At 35.1% G+C, this 27,932-nt stretch overlaps 1 protein-coding gene across 10 annotated transcripts; it reads right to left on the reverse strand.

Annotated features, from left to right (window-relative positions):
- Window positions 1-4,696: 4,696 nt before the first annotated feature.
- LOC126720721 (uncharacterized) lies at window positions 4,697-27,820 on the reverse strand. 10 transcript variants are annotated; one of them, XR_007653624.1, is made up of 13 exons: window positions 27,324-27,818; window positions 27,080-27,175; window positions 26,330-26,413; window positions 24,881-24,955; window positions 24,671-24,751; window positions 21,175-21,314; window positions 20,287-20,532; window positions 18,611-18,785; window positions 15,563-15,646; window positions 10,491-10,680; window positions 9,960-10,165; window positions 7,829-8,073; window positions 4,697-4,715 (listed from the first exon to the last, which is right to left on the reverse strand). XR_007653624.1 is itself a non-coding variant. In XM_050423488.1 (12 exons), exons 1-12 carry the CDS (start codon window positions 27,459-27,461, stop codon window positions 7,879-7,881), a joined length of 1,710 nt encoding a protein of 569 aa, XP_050279445.1. In that variant the 5' UTR covers window positions 27,462-27,818; the 3' UTR covers window positions 7,672-7,878. The 10 variants fall into 10 exon arrangements, 3 of the variants coding, with proteins under 3 accessions (XP_050279445.1, XP_050279446.1, XP_050279447.1); XR_007653623.1 differs by lacking the exon at window positions 4,697-4,715 and adding an exon at window positions 5,111-5,447; XR_007653619.1 differs by lacking the exon at window positions 4,697-4,715 and adding an exon at window positions 5,111-5,442 and having other exon boundaries at window positions 27,324-27,817.
- Window positions 27,821-27,932: the final 112 nt, after the last annotated feature.

The following is a 27,932-nucleotide window of genomic DNA, read 5'->3' on the forward strand; positions in this document are numbered from 1 at the left end:
TTGATAAAAAAAAAGTTGTGTCAAGGGTTTATTTGAACATTTTTTCAATGATAATTTGAGGGGGAAACAATTGTAATATCCCATCCCCATTTACGACACATCATCTTTTGTGAGGTAAACACTACACATCTTTGCTATTTAAGATGCATTCTCATTTGCTTTAAAGTATGGCACCACTTGGGGGAATCGGTATTCGGGCAAGGTCAAGAGACCATGGGCAGTGGGATTACGGAAGCATACTAGAAAAGGATGGAACTTCGCATTTTATCAGCTATGATATTGGAGATAACTCTAAAATTTATTTTTAGCATAGTTTGTGGAATTGTGAGACTACTTGAATGAGACATATCCTAATCTTTTTTTCTAATTGCAAGAGGTAGAGATGCTAGAGTGGTAGATTATAAGGACTAAGGAGTTCATGAATGGCTGCTTTTAAAGGGATCATATATTCATTCAAGAGGCGCATGATTGGGAAGTAGAATCTATAGCACAATTATTGAAAGATATATACACAATAAAATTTAAATGTGGATAGGTAGATAATTTGGTATGGTCCCCTTGGAAAAAGCAAGGCCTCCAACTAAAAAGCTATTACAAAGCATTGAGAGGAGGAGAAGGTAAAGTCTTTCTCTGACATAGCATTTGGAAAGTAAGTGCATTGTCAAGGGTGGCTTTTTGCTTGTGGTGTGTGGCATTAAGAACGACTTTGACAATGGATAATCTTAAGGAAGTTAGGGATTATTATTATGGATTTGTGTTTTATGTGTAAAATACATGAAGAGAATGTGTCTCATCTTTTCTAATATTATGTGGTGGATCCAAAGTCGTGGTTAATAATTTTTTGCATATTTGGTGTCTTCTGGTTAAGACCTAATCTATGATGAAGGTGTTATCTAGTTGGAACGAACATTTTGGCAAGAGTAATGAGAGGATTCAAAAAGTTGCTTCTTTGTATTTAACGTGGTGCCTTTGAAGAGAAAGGAATGCATGTTACTTTGAGGGGAGGGGGTTAAGCTTGGTGAAGCTAAAGTTCATATTTTTGAAGGGAAAATTCTTAATTAGTCCTGGAGTATAATGAAATAGTATTTTCTTTTCTCGCATCCATGGTAGACCCCATCTTGAATTTAATGAACAAACCCCACCATGAATGTGAATAAAGAGAATACCATTCTTCGTATTCTAGGAGTACCTAAAAATTACTCTTTTTGAAGACCTTATATAATCAACTTTGATGTCTTATACTTTACTTACTATAAACTTTTTAGAATATGCAAAGTTTTTAGAATTCCTAGATATATAAATTCTTTTGTTGCTTTTCTATCATATTTTAATGCTGTCTTTTTCTATATTCCATGTCTACTTGGATAGTACCCTTTTACGTTTTTTAGATGTTAATTCTGTATTTTAGGCTGATTTGAACAGTCTAACTTAATAATATACAACAAACTTTCTTTTCAAAAAAAAAAAAAAAAAAAAAGAAGAAGAAAAATTCAAACATTAGAATTTAGAACTCTAGATATGCATAACAGAGACGTCCAGGATTTAAATTTCTCCTTTCTTGATTGTCAAAATATATATAAAATAAAAAAAAATGAAAAAGAAGTTCACTCTTAAAAAATTAAAGCAGAAGACCATGTTATCTAATTGGGATTAGAAGACTCTTCCACAGTGACGGGCCAATCCACCCTCTTCTTGTTTGTCCATTCATCTATTCAAGGAAGCGTACGTACAATTGCTTTCCTATATGGTTTTGTCTAGCAGCAAAAATGAAACCCCTCCTCCCCCTTGCGGATAACTAAGATAACATGATCTTACCATGTAAAATTCATAAGATGGTCTTCCTACAGATACCCAACCTCTTCTTATTTCTCAAGATTGTTCTCCCTTCAAGCTTAACTAGGCTTTAATGTGCCATTTGCTATGCATGAATTCAAATTATTGTAAAAATTACAACCGCACACCCTTGATGCGGTGGTCACTCCATGAGTATAAATATTTGTGGGGTGTGGGGGGTAAGCGCCGGAGTTCAAGTCTCCAAAAGAGAACTTCACACACATATATACTTAGATTAGACTAGAGTAGGAATTCTATCTTGTATAAAAAAAAAAAAATATATATATATATATATATGGTACAAATTCTTTTATTTAGACATTGGGTCCATTTGGTTAGGCATTTTGAGAGTTTAAAAGAGCATTTTTAAAACTCAAAATTCTATTTTGCAACCACAACTCCTCGTAATATTTTTCCAAACGCTTAGTGTAAACGCAAAACATTGTTTTCGAACAGCTTATTCAAACATTAGAATTTAGAACTTTAGATATGCATAACAGAGACGTCCAGGATTTAAATTTCTCCTTTCTTGAATGTCAAAATATATATAAAATAAAAAATAAAAAATAAAAAAGAAGTTCACTCTTAAAAAATTAAAGCACAAGACCATGTTATCTAATTGGGATTAGAAGACTCTTCCACAGTGACGGGCCTACCCACCCTCTTCTTATTTGTCCATACATCTATTCAAGGAAGCGTACGTACAATTGCTTTCCTATATGGTTTTGTCTAGCAGCAAAAATGAAACCCCTCCTCCCCCTTGCGGATAACTAAGATAACATGATCTTACCATGTAAAATTCATAAGATGGTCTTCCTACAGATACCCAACCTCTTCTTATTTCTCAAGATTGTTCTCCCTTCAAGTTTAACTAGGCTTTAATGTGCCATTTGCTAAGTCTCCAAAAGAGAGCTTCACACACATATACACTTAGATTAGACTAGAGTAGGAATTCTATCTTGTATCTAAAAAAAAAAAAAATGGTAAAAATTCTTTCATTTAGACATTGGGTCCATTTGGTTAGGCATTTTGAGAGTTTAAAAGAGCATTTTTAAAACTCAAAACTCTATTTTGCAACCACAACTCCTCGTAATATTTTTCCAAACGGTCAGTGTAAACGCAAAACACCGTTTTCGAACAGCTTATTCAAACATGTCTATTCTCTTCAAATATACAATAAAATTGGAATGATATAGACAACACATTGGCTAGTACTAGTAGCAGCCAGATACTGGTGATATGAGAGGAGAACAATAAAGTCAGTGATAAAGATCGAGCAGTCGGCAGATTTTGCAGCTATAAGGAATAAGACACATAATAATAACATTAAAGAAATTAAAGGGCTGAAGGCTTAATTAGTGGCTTGACATACTGAAATGGAAAAGTAGAAACTGGTGTAACAATTCAACACAAATAAAAAGGAAGGAAGGCCCTGTGGTCCAGAATTTGTTTGCCAACTAGTCAGCAATAATTGGTGTTGAAAAGGAAAGAATTTCAAACCCAAAGGAACCCATTCCTTATCTGCTACTACAGAATCCAGGTCCTTAACTGAAAAACCATGCTAGCTCCCAATAATTTTGATAGAGATAAGAGCATCATCTAGTGTCAAAATGAAAAGGAATTTCAAACCCAAAGGAACCCATTCCTTATCTGCTACTACAGAATCCAGGTCCTTAACTGAAAAACCATGCTAGCTCCCAATAATTTTGATAGAGATAAGAACATCATCTAGTGTCAAAATGAAAAGGAAAGCACTCATGATGTCCTTTCCTGAATTGAAAAAGAAAGCTCAAGAAATACCAAAATACATAGTATTTAACAAAAATAGTTAACATTCCAATACGTTAATTTTCAACATAAATGATCAACCATTGACCAACCCCATGAGGGCAAGTGCCCTTTTATTTTCTCAAACTACTTTTTTAAGTGGAGAAGTTTTCTCATTTCTGTTGGACCTTAGTTTGAAACCCCTTTATAGTGATGGAGATATTTTATAATGTCGTATTGCTCAAAACAAAGTAGATTTATCTGAAAATTACATGGGTGTCCGTATTCAGTGAAGGACAAAGAAAAACTAGCTAGGTGTCCAAAACTACAAGAATTCATTCAAACATGCACACGTGTTATGAGGACTTCTTTAAGGTTTGGCATTTGCTATTACAGCAACCATTACAGGAACGAGTACGACAACGCAGGCTTGTTTCATTTGATGTCAAGTCGTGTAAACTTTGTGCTGAGGCAATCACAACTCACATGGCTTAACCTCCACCTCCAAATTGTAGTAAACTCTGCCGCCACAAATTTCTCCACCAAAGATTGTTTCTATCACTAAAAAGCCCCTTAATCATTTCTCACAACAGTAGGTATAACTTGTACTATTGATGCATAATAAATGTAATGTTAATAGTAAATCTAAGTGAAAGTGATGTTTGCTAGTGTTCTATTTGTTTTGAAAAATATTTGCAAACATAAAATATTTTACATGTAAACATTTTCAGAAAAATATTTCCGGGTGTTTGGTATGACAAGTAAAATTTTTCAAGTAAATTACCAAAACCGATGACTCTACACTAAAGCTGCTAGTGCCAAAGGTTCAATGATCGGACTGCTGGAACTGGCAATCAAAGTGGTGGTTCTAGTGACTGGATTGCACACGATCATCGTCAAAGAGATATCTCCAGTGACTGGACTGCCAACACCAGTTGACAAATCATCGTCTTCAATTACCAGACCTCCGGCATTGGTGATGATGTGGCATCTCCAACCATCAAACCACCAACACCAATCGCCAAAGCAGAGTTTCCGGACATTAGGCAGAGCGGAGACACCAGACCGCCATCACCAGTAGGCAAAACGGAGTCTTCGGCCACCAAACTATTGACCTAGCAACCAGATGAGGGAGAGAAAGCCACTGTATGATTTTGGAAAATGTTTTTTACCAAATTTTCGAAAATAAAACATTTTACAACTTCTTATAAAATATTTTTCAAGTTTGACTATATTTTACCTGCAAACAACCTCTGAAAATGAGAAAACATTTTCCGGAAAATATTTTACATCAAAACAAACAGAGCATATCATCATAGGTGCAATATCGTTAGTGTTCATAAACTGCTCACAAGCTTTCATCTCTACCATTATTTTTGAAAAATCAAGTATTAATGTGACTCATTTTTTAGGATGAGTGAAGATGGAGTTTTTCCAGATGGTTTGAAAAAAAATGTTTGTGATTATAGCATTATCAACTGTTATCTAAGGCATCAACTGGAATATGCACTTGAAATATTTTAAATCCATTGGATCTTTCAAGAGTAATAATACTTCTGTAAATAATACAATCATTCAAGATATGTATAACAACTGAATACATACGAATCTGTCTTTTTCATCCCAGCGTGCTAACAAAGACTTCTTAGGAAGACTGCTTTGTGGGTACAACTGTTGCTAAATGGATAAAGTTCACATATACTTCAACCTTTGACATTTCCAATCACTAAATTCCTAGAACTAATTATTGCAAATACAACACCAAACATTGTAGAGGTTATGATATCTGGCATTCTCCAGTCAACATGTTAAACCGCATCAACAGAGAATATACTATTACACCTGTCCTTCATAGAAAACAATATAGAATAAGCACGGAATACCACCACTATTCTATGTCTACCACTTCAAAGTTACGTACTGGGAAATTATCTCAACTCATAAAATTCATGATTGCATAGCAATATATCATGACAGTGATTACATTGTTCATTAATCTTGCCTAAGAGTCTTAAAATTGAGGAATTATAATTTTTGTTGCCAACTGGCAATTTTTATAGTTGGTGACAACTGACAAGTTATTAATGAAAAATACAAAAATTCCTATAGAGTGAGTTCCTTTAAGTATATGATTTCAGTTGGCGTTTAGGAAAAATCCTATTGTATTTATTGAGTTTCTGAGCAGAACAAACAAGTAAGCGGAGTCATATATCAAAAAACAAGTCAGAGGTGTATTGGCTCTTTTTTAAACACACAAGCAACACATATTTGGTTTAAAATGCAATGTAAAGAAAAATATAGCAGCGGCCCTATATAGATCATAGTGAGAATGCATAGATTGTAGTGAAAATGTAACAAATACAGATTTCACTTCTACAACCACGTTAGAAATGTGTATATAATGCACACACACAAGTACATATACCCATGGCCGCACATACACTGCTATACATGTATGCATTGATATTTTGAAACCAGAAAGAAGCTCTGATATCTAATGCTCTTTCTAGGCTCCTCACAAATAGCATTAACTGTCTGTAATTTTTAGAAATCTTTCTGACAAGAGAAATAAACTGATTCAAATTTGACAAATAATGAAATACTGGGGCTTTACAAATTACTTACAAGATGCTATAATCTGCATGCAAGTTAACTGTTCTCTAAAAGCCTTAAGAATCCTTTTTTTTATAAGTAACAAAATATTTTATTAGAAAAAAACAATGATCAAACAAGTGCAAGAGAGAAAAACAAGGGGGAGAGAGAGAGAAGCAGCACTCCAATCCAACAAAGTACGGAAGAAGAAGGCTTTAATGTCTAGGATATTCCGTTCACATCCCTCAAAATTTTTGGAATTCCGTTCTTGCCAAAGACACCACATAATGCTATGTCACACAACCTTCCAATAAGCAATGTTTCTATGCTTTACGAAAGACCCCTGCCAAGTTGCAAACATATTGATGACTGTCATTGGCATTACCCAATGGAGGCCAACTAAAAGCCTTAAGAATCCTTTTTTTTTTTGGACCAACCTTAAGAATCCTTCTTAACAACTATTTAGGATTACTTTTTCAAGAGCACAGTTAGTGTTTATATTTACAAGGTAGGAAAAAACATGTATGGATTTAGTCTTTTTCATAAAAGCACATTCTGAACAACAATAGTTAGACGAGCATTCCACTACCGATCATAATCACATCAGAATTCTGAAATCAATCCTACAGCAATCACAATTCAGAAGAGGTAAAAACCCCAAGAATCCCCATTCTTTGGACCATATGTGTTTGGCTTTTCAGTACCAGAGTAAAAGAAATTAATTCACGCATTCGTGTTGACCGAACCTCACATTTCACGGTTTTTGAGATTCACTTTTCTTTTGCCAATTTACTGTTAGGAAAGCACTAATAAAGATGGGATCATGGATGATCATTTTTCTTTTAGATTGCAGAGGAGTGGGAGCCAAAAAAAAATTTCAATAGCAGAAAATAATACACGTGCCTGACCTTAATTAGTTCGTTGAGAATCTATGATCGATCGCAAAAATTTGGGACTAGGACTTGGTTGTTGTTGTAAATGACCAAAAATTAGTAAATGGCGACCAAGTGAATGATTGTTGACAGTGTGTGCATGCGTGCATGTGTGTTCTGATATATCATTTACATTTCCATATCCAACCGTTTTTCAATCAGCAATATCAACATGTATGCACTCCCCATCCTTTTTGTATCTGTGCATAAATCACTGCAAACTGTAATCTTTAAATGCTACTATATGTCCTCACAGTGAGCACTGTATAATTGCAGTGTCCAGAAGTACGTTGGTATCTATTGTAAATACCCTTTTGTGATGACAATACATATTGTTTAAAATTTAATAGAATAGATTGTAATACGTAAAAGAATGGATATCAATATCACTATTAATATTCAGGATTCTGAAGTACACTAGAAAACAACTTGAACTTGGATTCTGAACTAGATCTGGACAATCTATAATTCATTTTACTTCAAATATTATGAACAAGTTGAGAGGAACCTGCTGAAGAATAAAGCATACAAAAGGAGGACAAAAGCATTGATCAGATGATATTAACATATAATTGATTAAAGCTCATAGAGAACTATTGAGGCCATAACACAAGACTCATGTCCATTTAGAAGACAAATCAAAGAACAAACAAACATACACAGACAAACAGGGGAAAGTGGAGGTGTTGGGGTGCAAATCTCACCTTTTCTCACATTGCATAATCTTTTTTCTTGATCTCCCTTGCCTAAGGAGTCATATTTGTGTCAAAATCTTTTTTGCAATTATGGCCACGTTCCTTGGGGATACCTCTGGATCAAAAATAGGCAACATGATCACTTCCAATGAACTGCCTTGCTCCTGGAGGAATAGTAATCTATCAAGCAGAAGAAAAGTTTCTAAAAGAGGCCCCAAAGCAGCTCGAAGAGACCAGTAAGGTCCTATGAGTTCCTGCATGATATTCGTAAGGTATACAAATCAGTACTTGTCCAGAGTTGCTTCCACATACATTTTCACCACAGGAAAAGTATTGCAACCTTTGAAAGGGGTATCCTAATGACTATTGGTGCAACCTGCCATTTTATACATGTATCCTACAATTCAAGTAATCAAAGCCCCAATAATTTCAAATAAAGTCCTATGCAAAGGATTCGGAGTTTTACAAGAGGATATTTGTGATTTGTAACTACAATCAAACATCCTATTATGAGAGTTTACATCAATTTCAGGCAAACATGCAGTTTTCATGAAGATGGTAAATCATTGACAGGAAGCTGAGAGAGCAATCTTAATTATAAGCACCAACACGTAATTAGAGCAAAGCTCAATTTTATGGACCCACAGGTAGTTAATCATATTTCATTATTCTGTTAAGGGCTTAAGACGAAAATCTAACATAAGACATAGGCTCTTTCAATTATAACAAATTTATTATTTTTTCTGCAGATTCTTTTTCTTTCCTCCCTTTTTCTTCCATCCTTTTGCACAAGCACCCAAATGGTTTTGAACTCACAACTTCACTCTCCACTCATTCTTATGTGAGAAGGAAGTGCCATTAGAGCCAGAGTCCTTTTTCTCCATATTAAGTAAATATGTAGTAGAAAAGGTGCAAAAGGGAGTGGAACCACATGGATGGTATACAAGAGCATACAAAAGAAATATTAATATTTAAGACTTCAAGAAAATTATAGGAAGAAAAAAAATTAGCAGCAGCTGTCCAATCATAAAGAAATGTAGAGAGGTTGCCTTAGAAGCAGAAGCAGCAGCCAGATATTAAAAGACAAAGGTACAAAGTGGATTTCTCATGGCCCTCCCAATGAATTATTCTTATGCTATGCATACTCAAACATCAATGCAGGTAACTCATGACCACCAATAGTTTGAGCATTCCTCTCCACATGCCCCCCAATAATGCATAAAGGAACAGCCTTTTACATCTCTTGAGCAGAAGCAGCAGCAAGATATTGATGGATGAAGGTACAATGTGGATTCTCATGGCCCTCCCAATGAATTATTTTTATGCTATGCATACTCAACCTTCTATGCAGGTAACTCATGACCACCAATAGTTTGAGCATTCCTCTCTCCAAATGCACCCCATAATGCATAAACAGCCTTTTACATCTCTTTTTTTTTTTTTTTTTTGATAGATAATGAAAGATTTTATTAATAAACAAATAGCCAACCTGAGTACATTGGGGATGTACTGTGGGGGCAAAAATCAATAACCAAAATTACAATGATCAAGCAAAACAGGAAGGGAAAAACAAGAAAAATGTGACAAAGCTACTCTCCAATCAAGGAGAGTATGTAAGAAAAAGGACTTAATCTCTAGCAATGACCGTTCGCATCCCTCCAAGCATCTAGCATTCCTTTCGCTCCAAATATTCCACATCAAACAATGTGGCACAAGTCTCCAAAAATCCTATATTGCAATGTCGCCTGAATTTACCTTGCCAAGACTCAACCAATGATTTCCAAAGTGCGACAACACAATGGTTTCCAAAGTGCTCCTTCCAACAAGCCAACAGTTCAGACACCATTATAAGCATTGCCCACATCACCCCAACCAAACAAAGCACAAGGTGAGTGTAGCATAAAAAGACTCTAAAGCCTCATTTCTAGTCATGGGCATCCAGTGTGGATACCAATACACAAATATAATATGCCAACTTATTTTATTAACACAGACTACATATATTAGCAAACATTACGAGCAAGACGGAAATGGTATAATTTTCAATTAAAGATGACACTCATTATCTTTTTAAGCAGTAATCACAGAAACTATTTATTCTAAACACAATACAAACTACCATGGGATTAGAGTAACGTACTGCAAATGGCTCTGCTTCCTTCCATATTTCATGGAACTTTATATCCTGGGAAGGTTTGAGACCAAGACGACACAATCCAGACTGGCTGAACTTCTCAAAAAGTGCATATTTGTCAACAGATTTAGGCCCTTCACATCTTGTACTCTTACTGGAAGAATGTCCATGAAATAAGACATCTGTGTCCAATGCCAAGCCTGAGTTTTTATCTGCAGCATATTTCAAATTAGTGAACAGGTCCCCATCCTCACAGCAGTAAGCCTAGCTATAAACTTTCAAGCTGACACCCCAGAAAATGCAGCCAAACTCTTTCAATGTCCATTGCTTATACAACTCTTCTGCCAATATCAGTTGTGTTAGGTTAATCAATTGACCATCTTCTCTTCTTGTCTTATGATCTCATTATTTTTTATTATTTTCTTTGTTATTTCTCCCTTTGATGTTCAGGTAAGACTGAGTGTGAGGAAGACAGTGTGCTCTATCTCAACTGGAATTCTGGTAGACCTTCAAAGTCTACATGGAACCATTATTTACCTGTTTCCAGTTCTTTAGGTTCTATGTTACAGCAACTTCCTTTCGTGTTTGAATGCAAGGATGGACACGCAATTTCTTTATGATTCAATGGATACTCCACTTTCCTATGCTGTCGGCGACGCAAAGTCTTTCCTTGACGACCAATAGAAGGATTTGTTATCATGACTTCTGGATAATATTTACAAAGAACCTTCAGGAGAAAAGAACAAGAAAATGTTATTTGCAACAGAGAGGATGCCCAAAGGGGGGGAAATAAAGAAGGGGAAAAAAAAAGTATATACCATTCATAAGAAATTCTGTCTTCAGAAACTAGAAATATAATGGAACAGAGATTCACAAAATAAAGAAGCTGTGGAACCTTTTTTTTAATTCTTTTTCAATGGATGCTTTTAGCACCATGTTGGAAATATCTTCATATAAAAGAGTTCCAAAAAGATAGAATGCATCCAGCACAAAAATGGTGTTCACATAAATGCCAAACACTATCATATGGCTCATCAAAAATCAAGACTGCTATAAGTTTCCTAGTGTAACACAGGTAGAGGTACAGACAGAAACATTAAGTTGAATGGAGAGTATTCCAAATAAACAACAAAAAAGACAAAGACAGGCAATTGAGACTAAAAGCGAACATTGTTTAAATCAATTGAAACAAATTTCAAGTGTTTAAATTTTTTTTTTTTTTTTTTTTGATACTTAATCATTAAAACTACTTTTTTTTTTTCTCTAGATGAGATCATCCACTTGCAAGAATGTTGAACACAATTACTTGCTTTACTGCAAGAAATTTCACGTTCAAATAACATGAGAAAGTTATCAGTATCCCTCCTACAAGAAGAGACATTTAGCAAGTGTAAGAGTGTGTACAAGAAGAGGAAACATTTAGCAAGTGTAAGAGTGTGTACCACGTGTGTGTGTGTGTGTTAATAAATGTGCATGCATGGGCATGCCCACAAAGAGATTTGAGGAAAACAATAAGTCTTGTCAAAATTATCTGAGAGATACTCAAATTATAATGCTTTTACCCAACAAAGTAAATTCAAGAACAAGACTTCAGCGAAATGCTATTAGGAGAATAGTGAATCAATGAATCAAAGTATGTGTTAAGCATTTGGAGTGTATAGGGTAAATTAATTTACCCAAGCACACATCCATATTATTTTTAGGAGAGTAATTACAATGATATTACAATTTTTCCTCTCACTCATACATATAACATTATGCAACAAGCAGAACTCATGATATAGGACCAAGTTAGAAAAGCTTTAAAATAGATTTCAAGAAAGTGGCAATAGTGCATAGATATGAGTTGACTTCAAATATGTTTATTTTAGTAATGGAGAAGAAAAAATGTTGGAAGAGGTTCTTCTTGGATATGAGTTCAACTTCTAATGGTTAAAAATCTGTGGTTTGAGCTTGAGAAGTCCAGCAATCAAACAACAATTTCCAATGTCCACATTCTCATAAAATAAGCCTATATAACTTCCCAAAAAGAGATTTCAAGTTATCAACTTTTGCGCATGAAAAGCTGCCTTTTCATTCAAATGAGAGACATGCTTGAAGTTCAAAGATCTACTAAATTTAAAAATTAAAAAATTAAAAAAAAAAAAATTCCAACTCTAATATTAAGGATCAACTTTGAGACTTGAGTTGTTAAGTTACACTCCTAGCTTTTCTTTTTTCCATTATTGATAATTACACACACACACACACACACCAGGGTGGGTCTTGAACCCACATCTAACCCTCCACATTGCTTTTCTAAGGAGAGGAGAGAGGTGCGATTTGTAATAGAGCTCATTGGCAAGTTTCACTCCTAGACTAACCATTGATTGATCATTTATGTTCCTTAACGTTGCTCAATTACATGAAATAATGTTTTATGTGTATGATACTCACTGCTCATCAATGGTCCCAAAAATATAGATAAATCATGCAAATTAGATTAAAAGTCTCTCTCATAATATTGACTTTCCCTGGCCAACTGAAGTCAACACCGACTTAAGTCCAATAATAATAACAAAACAAAACCTCGGGCCTAAGCCATTCTAATTAGGGTTGGTATATGAATCTTTCATTTCTATTTTACATGCAATATTGTAAAACAAGGAAACCAAGGACCTCACTCACACCTAAGCTCTGATACTATGCGAACAAACCATCAGGGCATCAGTCCACAAACTTTTTCTTTTTGATTGGTAAAGTTACACATACACCCAATGGGTATTCAACCCATGATCTCACCCTCCACCAAGAACTTATAAGGGGGAGGAAATGCTAGTTGAGCTGGAACTCATTGGCGCATCAGTCCTCAAACTCTAACCTGTTAAGAAGTGGACCATGAAATGTATAACAAGCTCATAAACATACCAAGTCCAACAATTCATAAAGACTCCACAAAAGAATTTGCACTAAGAGGTTCCTTTACTTAAGATACAACATATAGATAAGGCCCTGAACACAACATACACCATAGAAAGACAATACCAAACAAAAAAACATGATACAATGGGGCAGTTTCCTATCTAATTTACCCACTTATTTTCTATCTTTATTTCCTATACCTGCTAGTGTGGCTAACAGAATTGAGAGGCTCCAACAGAATTTCTTATGGGGCAGTTTTGGAGATGATCCTAAAATTCATTTGGTTAAATGGGCTACTATTTGTGCTGCTATTTCTTCGGGTGGCTTATGTATAAGGAAGATAAGACTTTTCAATGAAGCTTTACTTGGGAAGTGGCTTTGGAGATTTGGGATTGAGGAAGATGCCCTTTGGAGGCAAGTGATAGAGATGAAATATGGATGTGTGTGGGGGCGCTGGTGTACCAGATCTGTGAATGGCCCTTATGGTGTTGGTTTATGGAAAAATATCAGTCAGGGATGGCCTTCTTTCTCTCGCCATATTCTGTATGATATTGGTGATGGGTTTAGAGTGAAGTTTTGGCAAGACCGGTGGTGTGGAGACATCTCTTGCTATTAGATATATGGACTTGTTCAGATTTTGCAGGAATAAGGATGCCAATGTGGCTGAGCTTATGATATCCACCAATGGTGTCCTCTTTTGGGATGTGAGACTCTTTACGGGTGTGCATGCTCGAGATCTAGAAGCTATATCAGACTTCATGGAAACCATATATGGTTCTCCTATAAGGGGGCTAGGTGAGGATAAAATGTGTTGGATTCCTAGCAAAGATAAGGGTTTCTTGGTTAGTGATTATTATAGAATTTTAGTTGGCACCACTTTCTATGGTTTTCCTTGGAAAAGTATTTGGAAGCAGAAGATTCCCTCTAGAGTAGCTTTCTTTGTATGGACTGCTGCCTTAGGGAAATGCTTGACGATTGATAATTTACGAAAAAGGAAGGTGTAGATTTTGGATTGGTGCTACATGTGTAAGAGAAATGGTGAATCGGTTGACCATCTATTCCTTCATTGTCCTTTTGCTATGGATCTATGGTCTATGGTTTTGGGTCTATTTGGAGTAACTTGGGTTATGCCACACACTGTTTTGGGGCTGCTTCGGTGTTGGCAAGGCAGCTTTGGTCGTCATCGAAATGGTTATATTTGGTCCATCATTCCTCATTGCTTATTGTGGTGTCTTTGGAGGGAGAGAAATAGTAAATGTTTTGAAGATATTGAGAGATCTATTCCGGACCTCAAGCTACTCTTTTTTAGAACTTTAAGGGATTGGTTGTTTGCTTTGCAAAAACAATCATTCCCTTCTTTTATTGATTTCCTAGACTCTTGCAATTTTTGTATTTGATTTCTTATCCCTTGTTCACTTCCTGTGTACTAGGGTGTTCCTTTTTTTATCAATATAACTTATTACTTATCAAAAAAAAAAAGATATCATCTAAAATGTCACAGTGTAGGCCTTGGCTGTCTTACCAGTTATTTTTTACTAAACTTTTGTCCAAAATGTTTCTAATCTTTTAACAAAAACCATAATGATAAATATTCTAAATGCCATTTTAATATACCAATATTAGATTAAGGTTTTAAGAAGTTAGATTAATGATAAAATTAGTAATCACCACATAAAAAGAGGCATAAAATTGCAAGAAATACAAAAGCCAAAATGCACTAAAATCTCATGTCTGATTAGAATACACCATGAGTAGATAAACCATGACCAAATATATTGGTTGTAATCAATTTTGAAGATCTTGCTCAGGTTGTTTGATGCAAGGAGCACCAAAATCATTTAAGATTTATTTTTGAATTTGGTTTTTAATGTTGAGGGTTTTATGGGATTTAATTAGATATTTTCCCTATTGGTGTAATCCCTAAAACCTTATTATACTAGTGCTCTTTGATTGGTGGTGATGCCTAGGGTTTCAGGCAGATTCTAGGGGGTGAAGCCTAGGGTTTATTTTGTTTATCTTTTTGTTCCTATTTTATCTTATTCTCCTACACTATACTGCATCATTGTTCCATTCAATTATTCTTGGTATGTTTTCACAAGAAATATTTCAAACAACTTATCCAGTAAACTGGAAAGAAACAACAAAAATATTCTGGATTTGATAAGAGACATCATTATACATTACAAATACTTTTTTTTGATAGATAATAAGAGTTTTATTGATGAAAAGGAACAATGTGTTTACGATTGTAAATGCATTGCCCTTGAAACAAATACAATCAAATCAAAAGGAAAGTCTAATAGAGATAAGGAAATCAGACAAAGAACTACAATGCATAAGACCCCAAATACGAGACCACTCAAACAAAGTCCTAGCCAGCAAGTTCTTCAACATATCTACGGGTCTTTCAATGTCCTCAAAAGTTCAGGCATTGCGTTCCTTCCAAACTAACCACATAAGGCATGCTGGTACCTTATTACAAACACATAAAAATGCTGCAAGCACAAGCAGAATTTAAAATACATCCTACATGTTCTCGAAAACACAAAGATCCTGACACAATCAGATGAAAAAACATGTCAAAATCCACTAAGATTTTCACGTGTAAACACAGAGATAGAGAAGGATGCCAGGCAGTAAAGCAATTGCACAGGCTAATAATAACAATAATAATCTGACAACAAAACAAAATTGTAAATATTGAATACCATCTGGAAAGCAGCACGAAAACAATGCAACTCAAAATTGTGAAGGCCGGCATCTTTTTCCATACCTCTCCATCTCTCTGCACTCTAATAAGATAAAGCAAGGTCATGATTTTATCTTTACAAGGCCAAAATAAAATATTTACAGGAGCATCAATAATTGTAATTTTACAGTGAAAAGAAAAAGATATGAATTCTGCCAATACAAACCTTAACAGAAAGAAAAAAATACAACCAGGTCTAAGACATAATAAATGTAAGTACACCCTGTAGGGGCAAACATACTGCAAGAAAATTGGAAGTGTTTAGGAGAATATCATAAGGAAGGCATCATATCATTTTAAACTGATTCAAGGGCTAACATAAAGGAAGAGGCACCATGTAATTCTCAAACCACATTCCTTGAAAAGCACACTAATGCAAACAAGGCTGCAGGTTAAATATAATTCAAGGGCTAATAAGGCAATTCACAAAATTCTCAGCCAGTATTGTTTTTAAACAGACTTGAGGGCTAACACAGAGGAAGATGACTCCATATCTATCGTATTTATTCAAACCTCAAAGGGGCATGTGACTTTTACATATGTTTAGGGGGAGTGTCATTTAGATAAACCTCAATGGAGGTGGGTGTAATTTACCCTCTTTTTTTCTTCAGAAAGTTGCTGGTTCAGTAGTTAGGACTAACACAGAGGAAGATGACTCCATATCTATCGTATTTATTCAAACCTCAATGGGGCATGTGACTTTTACATATGTTTAGGGGGAGTATCATTTAGATAAACTGGAGGTGGGTGTAATTTACCCTCTTTTTTTTCTTCAGAAAGTTGCTGGTTCAGTAGTTATAAAGTTTAACAAAACTAGGGGTAGTTTAGTCATTTTCCTATTTGATTCAGAAATTCTTGAGTACTCCTCTTTGTTATTAGGAATACTAGTCTTTCTAGGAAAAGGTTATTTCGGAGTCCTAGTCCTAGGATTAGTATTGGCAATAGCCTATAAAAGAGTCTTCATGTATTCAATTTAACTAAACTAGAGGTAGTTTTGAACTTTCTAGATTTTCTGGAATGGGCTGTAATTGGCCACCCATGATTCTTATTTTATATTCTGAGTCATTGTTCTATTTGATTTAGAAGTTCTTAAGTACTTTCTTTGTTATTAGGAATATTATTCTTTCTAGGAAAAGGTTATTAGGAGTCCTAGTTCTAGGATTAGTAATCACAATAGCCTATTCAAGAGTCTTTATGTATTCAATAAAGGAGAGATAATGAGATAGTTTTAATAAAATTCCAACATCTTATTTTAAGCTTTGAGGTGTGATTGGCTCCTCCTACATTAGTGTTATAGCTTAGAAAATCCTAGGTGTGATTGCCTAATGTTTATCTTTCTTTATATCTCATTCTATTCACTGTTTTAACACCAAATCACCATCAAACACATTCAAGATCCAAACTTTTTATGATCTAAACCTACCAAAACCTTTACACATCAAACCTTATTCAAGTACCCTTTGAAATTTCATCAAGAAATCTAATTTAGTTCTTAATTCCTGAAGATCCTACATCAAAATAGATATCAAGTCCATTAAGGCATCTATCCTGACTCACTACCACTATAGCTTACATGTTGCATAAGCCAAACAACCAGATATTTGAGGTCACTGCGCTTCCACAGCATAGGTTTAAGATGGTATTTTTCCTATCAGTCTTCAGTTGGATGTCCACGCCAAGCGGCTATTATTTTTTCAATTTAACAAATTATTTAGATTTTAGAAGCTAGCTAATGCTTTCAATTTAACATCCGTACATAGATTTTGCTCCTTTGCACTTAAAACACACACACACACACATATATATATATATCAAACACAACTCATAGTAAAGCCTTCCTATACGCCACCCATAACTTTGCAAACTTGATCTAAGCCACAATATCATAAATATAGCTGATTATCTCAATTGAGATAAACTTGTACCTCTTGTAATCTAATTAGGACTGGATCAACAACCCAAATCATGACAAGAGGAGCTTAAACTTCTGGTACCAGGCTTGGGTCAACTCATTAAGATCCATCTCATTTATGTCATCTCTTCACAGGAGCATCCCACATTCACAATAATTAATATATGTGAAATGAAGAGATTTGAGCCTAGCAAACTGACATAGAGCATTTGGAGGTTTAACAGGTTCACATAATCCCTTTGGAAGTTTAACACATTCGCACAAATGATTATGATGTCAGAAGTACTGGTCTGTAATCCAACATGTATTATTTTTCAGATTGTCTTAGAAGTCTGGTTTTAGAAATCTAAAAAGGCAGCAGTCATCAATTGGTGATGAAATTCAGGTACAATGGATAATATTTTTTGTTTTGATAAGTAATGAAAAATTTTATTAAAATATCAAAAAAAAAGTCACTTGCACACAAGAAGTATACACTAGGGACAAGAACAATAAAAAAAAAACAAATTACAAGCATCCATCAAAGAAAAACCGAAATAAAATAGAATGGCTGCCTACTACAGACAACCAATCTGATAAAGTTTTGAAGAAGAGAAGTTTAATGTCAGGAATTGTCCTTTTAGAATCCTCAAAGCTCCAGTTATTTTTTCCCCGCCAAATGCACCACATCAAGCAATGAGGAACAGCTCCAATGTCGCCCAAAGGTACAACGGATAATATGAAAACATGTACCAAGCCACAATAACAAACTAACTCTACATCATCTTATGGCCTCACTCTAGAATGCTGAAAACATGTGACTGGACAGGTCTAATCAAGTTACAATGTCCCAGGGACAACCTGATTTCATACTGCTTTTTGCTTATTTTCTTCCAATGTAAAAAGCGCCCTCAATAAAATTGTTATATTTCTGCTTCATTTTATTTTATTCTTCCTCAATTTGGTGAGAGGCTTTGTTACTGTTGTTGTGATTTAAGGTAGTTTATCTTTTCTTTTTCTTTTTTTACCATAAAAAACAAACCCACATGTACAACAATGCATATGATATTGCTCTAGTCAATGAAAGAAAATAAGAGAAGCAAGATATGCATATACCTGGCAAGCAAGATCACGCGAATTTTTTCCAAGTGAAAAGCCTGCAGACTTAACACCAGCACTCATTGGAAATCCACATTGAGTTTCAGTTTTGTCGATACCCTCTTCCGACAATAAGTTGTAACAACAGCCAATGCTAACAATAGCTTTAACTTCTTTGCAGTCCAAAAAGGTCCTGATCCAAAAAAGAATAGCATTCCTTCTTTCTTAGACACTAAGAAGTAACAAGATACACTCAAATATGACCATGAAAATAGGGGATCAAGGGAAAATTTTTATACAACATAGAGCTCTGTGAATGAAGCAGAGAAGTAGGTCTGAGGTATAATGTGGTTGTAAAAGGAAATTTTGTTGGGCTGCTCCAAGGGTAGCTATGATTTATGGCACAAAATGTTGTAATTACAAATCAACATGTCCATAAAATGAGAACAATTGAGATGAAGATGATAAGATGAATGAAAGATATAGAGATGAAGATGATAAGGTTTTTTTTTTTTTTGATAGGTAAGAATTTCCGTTAAGATGAAGATGATAAGATGAATGAAAGATATAGAATAAGGAATCAAGACACCCCTTATGATGTTTTATTCAGGTGCAACAAAGATCTATAAGAGAACCAGTGCAAAAGAATTAATTGCAACAAGTTAAAGGAACCAAAATAGTTGAGGGGAGGCCAAGAATAACACAGTATTAAGGAAAGACATGATCATCAAAGATGAAACAAAATATAATTAGATTTGCTGAAAGACTACAAAGGATTTATTTATCCACCCATACAGTAGATATTAATGCTTAATTGAATTTTTTGCATGCAACACAGAAAGATTGCGAATGATTGTTTACATCAAGAGGAAATTGTTAAGCGCTAGGTAACGGGGAAAAGCATAACAAGAATGCAATGGTTACATTTAGAGGAGATTCTTGACAATGAATTGCTGGGGTGCAATAAAATGCAATGCTAATTAAAAATAATGCACCAGAAAAATGAACAGGATGGTGACTTGATCTGGGTTCTCAGAATCATACCAATATGGTCAGTTATTTGTCCTCTCCATGGATAGATTTTACCACAGGACCCATACTTTTAAGTCAAACAGTAACACTGGCAGGGGCATCAACTTATGAAGTGACCTTGAGTCAAATCAAAATACAATACTAGGTCGTGATATTGTCCCCATTAATTGTGAAATATGAAAGTTCCTTGTGACCCCACCCCCCTCTCCTCCCAAGACCTTTATCTAATCAAAACCGTAAGTTTGGACAAGCATGGAAAATTATCAAAGCAGTTCTCCCATAATTTCCTCTCCAAAATCTGGTTTTCAACACCAAAGTGCTTGCATAAGAGTGCCAATGAGCTCTAGCTCAACTAGCACCTTCTCCCCTTATAAGTTCTAGGGGGAGGGTTAGGTCACGGGTTCAAGATGTGTGTGTAACTTACCAATAAATAAAAAATGTGCTCCCAAAGAGTTTGCTTTGAATATAGCATACCAGCATCCCCCTTATTTTCAAACTAAGATTTAGAGTCATAGCGCATTTAACAGTCATTAAATCTTATATTCGAATCCCCAAATTCATTTAGGGCAGCTTTGTCCACCTCTAGGAATATGGTGCAAATCAGATATGCATTGAACTTAGAATGTGAAAGGATAGGTTTTAAAACATGTTTTGGCACTCACTTTAGCATTGTCACTGAAAGATCTCCACAAGCATGAAGTCCAGCAAGGACCAAAGAAGTATCATTGTTTGCATTGCATGAAGATTTTAATTTTTCTCCTTCAAGTTGTGCATTATCTTCTTCAAACGGTCTAAGTTGCTCAGCATCATCTTTATGAAGAGACATGCCAGTCAAGGCTTTCAACATGCCAATAGACATTACCCGGCATGTGATTGTCTTAGGCACATTCAAACTCCAGTTTCCAGTTCTGACAACCCATTAAAAAAATGCTGGTCATCAAGAAGTACAAGGCATGCAAATAACATTGCAATTATGATATCTATGGCAGGACCTAGGTTGTCTTCAAATAAGAACTATCTAGAGCTCAATAGACTATTTGACAACATAAGCTAGGTAGCGGCACCAAGGTAGCCATCATAATCACTTCCACAAATGATAGACAATTCCTAGAGTATGAACTACTTATATGGTCAAAGAGATAGTAAGAACACTTGAATTCGTCTAGGCTACAGAAAATATATTCACGATTGCTTGATTTTAAACAAGATCTGATGATGCACAAATCATATCAGACTGTAAATGATAGAAAGTCTTCCTTATTTTGTGTTGAAAAAAAGCCACAATTATATTTAGAGTTATACATTTTAAGTATTAGTCATTAAACCGAATTTCCAGTTCATTGAGGTCCAAATTTCCAGCAGTGCATGTTAACTTAAGGTTCAAATTCCTAGCATGTAACATGCACACCCCTTTACCACCTGGAAGGAGCCATAGACTTCCCAATGTCAAGGGGGGGAAGCAAATAAGAAAACAGAAGTGTATAACAAATAGCATAAACAAAAAGCAAAAAATAAAGGGAATTAAAAGAAGAAAAAGTTGATTCCCGTACTCAGATTTACGCATCTGAGCTGCATAATGCTTCTTAATTCGTTCTGCACGTGCATCTGTGATGCTTCCATGATGAGAACATGCATCAATTGCAACTACAGAGTGTTGGTACTGAAAGGAAAGAACTTGTGCAAGATAACCCTAAAAGAACAATATAATCAGAGATGCCGAAACATAGGAAGTAATCAAAAAAAAATTCAAGTTTTAATCAAATGCAACATAAATAGGATCAACTTTGATCTTTTTAGTATAAGAAGGTACTTCCATAACAATATAATGATGCCTTTTTTAAAATTAGCAACTTTAATATTAAGAAAGTAACTCAACAACCCCAGGTTCTCAATGCTGAAAGTAATGTGATCGTTGATTGGTATTATATGTGCAAGAATAGTGTGGAGTCAGTTGATCATCTTTTACTTCAATGTTCAGTGGCATATGGGACATATGTTCATTTGTGTTTGCCTTATTTGGGGTATCTTGGGTTATGCCGAAGTCTGTGCAGCAGATGGTGAATTGTTGGGAAGGAAAATTTCACCGTCCTAGCAGAGCCAAGATTTGGAAAGCGGTTCTGTTGTGTGTATTATGGACAATTTGGTAAATGACAGTAGAACTTTTGATAGTTGTCGTAGTATAGATTTTTAGGAAATCTTTCTACATGTGCTAGTGGTGAGTTTAGGGTTAGGAGAATTGAGTTTAGGGTTAGGAGAATTTGTGGATCTAGAGTTTAAAATTGTAGAAGATAGGGTTAGAGATTTAAAGGATATTTTGATGAGTTATTTGATGGCTATTTGGTGGAGAAATTACGTGGGGTTTTATGGTTTTGGTTTTGATAGGTAATACTAATGCCTTGATTTGGGTTGTATTGAAGAAGGAAAGAGAGAAACTCATGGTGTTCAATGGCAATACAAACAATACCCATTAATGGTACCACAAGAAAGAGAAGAAAGGATAAAAGAAGGAAAAATATCACAGTAGGGCACACATGCCTTTCACAACCAAAATAATCACTTTTATTATTCAACCTTATCTATTCTTTGAGTATAGATTATAAATCTTACTAAACAAAACCCAAGGCCAGAACTATGACCCACCAACAAACGACAATTACAGAATTGCAAGAATACATTTAAGTCCAGAACCAATCAAATAAAACATAAAATGGAACACCAATAAACCTAATGAAGTACCCCATAAACTTATTCTTGGACTTTGCCTTAATCTTAGGCTTCCAAAAAGTATTATTTCTCTCTACCCAATCAATGATTGCACCATTAATAGTGTCACATGCCCTAATTATATTATAAAAAAATCTTTGTTAAGATCCTTGTACGATTGGATAACTACCTAGGGTAGCATTCCTTCATCTACTTCTTTTAGAGTTCTTAGATCTCTTGAAACTTGTACTATAATAATTTAGAAGTGGCTTTTCGGTTGGTGGAATTGGTTTGGAAAGCACTCATATGGCGTTTGGAATCTAGCTCCGTTGTGCCTAATGTGGTGTATTTGGAGGGAGCGAAATTGGCGTACTTTTGAGGATAGGGACAAATCTGATGACCAGTTGCTCGTTTATTTTAGTGGCTCTCTTTTTGATTGGTCTAAGGCTTGGGGACTCACCTCTAGTGATTCTATCCCTATGTTCCTTAGTTCTCTTCTCTATAATTAATTTGCTCTCTGTTGTCTCCGTTTGTTTTCTTGTTTTTTTTCTTTTTCTTCTCTCTTTTTGTTTGTTTCCTTCTCTGTATTCTCTGTTCTGCCTTGTGTTTTCATGAGGTAGCTTCTTAATATATATCTTTCTTACTTATCAAAAAAAAAAAAAAAAAAAAAATTAGAAGTGGTTCAGTGCACACATTGTGTGCCCGTTTGGATTTAGCGGAAATTTTCCGTTGAATCATGGGCTGCGTTTTCTGATTTTTTTTTTTTTTTTTCTCAGCCACACTATTTGACCAAGTCAACTGTGAACAATGCACTCATGTACTGTTCACGGACCCACAAATTCCACTTTTCAGTAACTTTTTCATTAAAAATGGGTCCCACGATACTATTCACACATTTAAAAATTATTTTGCTACAGTGTTTTCAGTTTCAGTAAAAATAAGCTCAATACAAACGGACCCTGTGTATTTGAACTATCTCCTCTTTTGAGGAAAAATACTTCTCCCTATCAAAAAAATAATACTATCTTCTACATAGTTTCCTGACCAAAATGTCACCCACATTGATTGGCTTTTCAATGAACACGGTATGATTAAGTTTCTTTTTATTGCAATGAGCTTGAGGATTAGTTTTGTTTTTTGTAGTTTTCTGCTTCGCCCAACCACCCACAGGGCGAGGGCAGGGAATGGGATTCCCATAAAAAACCTGTCCCATTTCCATCCCTAAAAAATTTATTCAGTGCATCCAAAATGTTCAAGGTTGGGATTGTCAGAGTAAAACAAGAACGACTTGATCTTATTGTTAGCAACGCAATATTTGTATGCATTAGCGTTCTTTTCTTTCTTTTAATAAGTTATGCATTACCATTCTATATAAAACAAACAATGACTATAAATATACATACTTACACACACTTATTGACAAGCAGTTGTCCATACTTTTCACATGTTTTACCTGTTAATACTTTCTTATATAAAGTAACAATTCATTAAAAAGTGCAAAAAGGCATGAAACCCCAGTTCATGGGACATATATAAGAGAGACATCAAAATAAAAACTTGCTTATGATGTTCACAATATCTACAAATTCAATCAAAGATATAACATTAAAGCCACTCATTGCTGCCATCATCAAAGAAAGATGTTAAGAACAAAAGTTCAATATCATCCCTAAAGATTCGCAATCCTCAAAAGTACATGCATTCCTCTCTCTCCATACACACCACAATAGCAATGTCAATTAGTCATCTGTTTCTTCATTAAATGATTATAACCATCATTGTCTTTTCTTTTTCTTTTTTTCGTTTTATCTACAGAGGTAAAACCACTATCATCAATGCAATTGCCATAACATTTGCCTACTCCCAAGGTCTCAATTAGTCAGACAGACATACAGTCATTGTATCTGCAGTCCATAACTTAGATTTGTAAATGTAGTATTTTAGTATGCTTCCAATCCTGAGTAGTGTAAAAACCCATACTTATCTAAAAATATGCAAAATCAATTAAGTGGCAAAGAAGTCCTTTGTAAACAGAAGAGATGATGTACCAATGGCAATTAACTGGACAAAACATTAAATAGTCAAATCTTCTCAAAAATATCCACAGAGGTACACAACATGCTTATATGCATACATTTTTTTTTATATAAGTAAAAACACACTAGGAGTTGCCAACCAATGCATACATATACATGATTTTATCAGAAGAAACTACTTTCAACATTCAGGATCAACATACAAAAGGCAAACGAATATATGACCAACCACTTGCAAGAAAAGTTGTCTTTATGTCTATGTTAACTAAGATGCAAGGGAACATTCAAAATACAAGTGAGGGCACACCTGGCCAGCACCAACATCAACAATGGTATGACCTCTTGCACTGTCAGCAATCGAATTAACAACAGCAGAAAGAACTTCAACCTATTCAAATAAAATAACAAAGTTATATATCAATAATGTAACCAGGACTCAGCTTCGTGGCTCAAAAATGAGAACAACTGTAAAGGCATAAAAAATGCAATTAAGAAACTGAAAAACTCAGTAACCTACTTCATGTTTTTTCTTCATATTCATGCCTTGAGCAAGAACGCTATTAAGTGAAATTACATGCAGACCAGGTAATACCTGCAAGAAATCAAAAGCTTATTAATGTTGACTGTCTTATTGTCCATCACCACCCCCCCCCCCCCCCCTACCCCTCACCCCCTCTCAAAAGAAAATACAAGAAAAGCAATAAAATCACTTTAAAACATAATGCAAAAAATGGCAAAAGGAATAACCAAATAAGCAAACTTTTATATATAAGTAAAATAATGTATTGAAAATATGCAAAATAAAAGGGCGCAACTGTAGTACACACCAAGTATACAAGAGAAACACTAAATGAATCTAACCTCTAAAATATACGAGGTCAATAAACTCCAACAAATGAGGAAAAGAGAACTACAAAGTAGCAGCCATCCAATCATACAAAGACCCTTGAAAACAAAAGCTTCAATTCCACGATAGAAGCTACACATCCATCAAAGTTCCAAACATTTCACTCCATCCAAATACACCACATTTTTGTGCAAAGGAAGTGGACTTCATATGACACTACTACAATCCTTTCCATAACATATTTTCCAACATGCCAACAATCAACCAAAACTCCAAATAAGGGAAAAGTAAAGTCCACAACTCTTAGGCAACATCAAAATGAAATAGAAAATGATTTGTTGTTTCCCTACCCGACTTACACTTGTAACACCAATCATGGGGTTCTCACCATCTATTAAGAATTCGTCAATCTTGAAAATAAGAAACAATGGATTGCCAGAGCAATTAGCAACTCTTAAATTTTTTTTTATTTATTTATTTTTTTTGATAAGTAATTAGCAACTCTTAAATTGTCTTATGCAATGAGTTTCCAAAGGGGACCATATTTTGGGACATCGCAAAATGGAATAGAGATCAACATAAAGAGGCAAAGCAATTAGCAACTCTTACATTGTCTTGTGCAATGACAAAACTAGAAAGAATTTCTTTTCATGTCCATCGAATCCCTTGCGTACCATTTTATCATAGGTGTCACTTAGATTAGATTTTGCACATAAGACTCCTTGCACTCTATCAATTATAAGTATGTAAATATCACAAAATAAAATTATAGTAAAAACCATTTATATAGGTAAATAAGATTCATACAATTTTGAACCCATGACCTTATCCTCCACTTCCTTTTTACCAGGGAAGAGTACAAAGAAAATTGGCAATCAACAACCATTTGAAAAGTCCAAATTAATAAAATCACTCATGAGTGTTATACTGTTCTCTCGAAGAACATCTAGAACCAACATTCTCTGTTCAATGCAAAATGTAGTGATCATTGCCCAATTGTGATTTTTTGCATCTAGCTGCACCTATCTTAAGATAAATTCTTGATCCTTTGTAACACAACACTGCACCCTAATAATCTGCATAAAAAGTGCCATGGACAGAAAGCTAAAGCCACCATACCGTCTGTAAGTCCGCCTGCTCTCTTGGAAACACAAGAGACCTCAAAGTCACTATAAAATCCTTCAGTGAAGCAGGCCAGTGATCCTACCATAAAAAACAAACACAAACATTCAACCATCAGACCAACATAGCGTTATTAATTGGACCCATAAAGACAAACAATGACCACCACCATGGCAATGCACTATTTCCCACCCCACCATCAAAGACAATCAAAATAATCCACGCAAAACACATGAGGCTCATACAGAATTATTAATTCCAACCTACAACATAGACAATGAAGTAAATTTCCAAACTAAATTACAATTTTGATCCTTTAAAGTTTGCAGCATTCATTTAGGTCCCTTAAGTTTGAGATTTTTCAATTTGATCCCCAAGTTTGATTCTATTTCCCAAATGGTCAACAAGACAACATTGTTTCTCTCTCTTAACGACAAGATTAGCCACAAGCATGGACATAAATACTATTTTAGAAAACAATTCTTCTAGGACCACACCGTTAGCCACAACTTGTTGAAGTAGTCGACTGTAAGTGGTAAACAATCACACTTTTTTTTACACCACTCATTAAAGTTGTGTCCTAGACTTTCTCTTTAGAAAATGAAATCAAAATTCTCAAAACTTAGTTTCTCAAAAAAAAAAAAAAAAAAATTCTCAAAACTTTAGGGACCCACATGGAAAAAACCCAAACTTTAAGGGTAAAAGTGTAAATTAAACTAATTTCTTTTAGAAAAAAGAATGGAGAACCTGGACAACTCCAGAGGGAATGAGGAGAAGATTTTCAATAGGTTCATTGCGTAGACAATCCATCCATTCTTTATCAACAGATTCCCATAGTCTATCCTGTCACAACAACAACAACAACATTAGCATTAATAAATAAATATATATATATTGAAATGGGTTTTGTTTGTTTGTTTGTTTGTTTGTTTGGTTGGCGAGAAAGTGAGAAGGAAAATATTTTGTTGGGGGTGGTGGGAAAAAGTAAAACCTTGAAGAAATTGACGACGTGGGCGTGCATGAAGAAAGTGAAGGGTTTAAGGAAGTGGATGATGGCGTTGATCCAGTGGAGAGTATGTGCAGCTGTGTCGCATGAATACTTGCAATCGCTTGCTGTACTGAATTCCATTGTCAGGGATGACAAGGTCTACTCGATAGTCGATACAGCTATCTCTCTCTCTCTCTCTCACTTTTATTAAGCTTTTGAATTCTGAATGGCAGTGTTAAATTAAATTACGAAGGAAATTAGTACATTGTTGTCCTGAATTCCACTGAACCGATCGACCCAGCCACGCCGAAACCCACCACACGAGCCACCCACGGCACCCAACCGCACCGAAAATCACCACACAAGCCTGGAAGAAGGGGAGACAAGGCTGGGCTGGGCTGGGCGGAGAGAGGCTGGAGGGAGAGATGGCAGGAGCTGTGGTGGGTTGTCTGCGTGAGAGAGTGAGATAGTGAGATAGCGCACGCGTGTGTGGGAATAAAAAATTTGTTTTTTGCTTTTACATCAAGCTTCTTTGACGTAGCAATTTTTTTTTTTTTGGGGTAATTTTACAAAACTTTGACTAAAACTCGTGGAGAGTTGTGAGTGATAGAA

This window comes from Quercus robur, chromosome 4 (genome assembly GCF_932294415.1).
Source record: "Quercus robur chromosome 4, dhQueRobu3.1, whole genome shotgun sequence".
NCBI lineage: Eukaryota > Viridiplantae > Streptophyta > Magnoliopsida > Fagales > Fagaceae > Quercus > Quercus robur.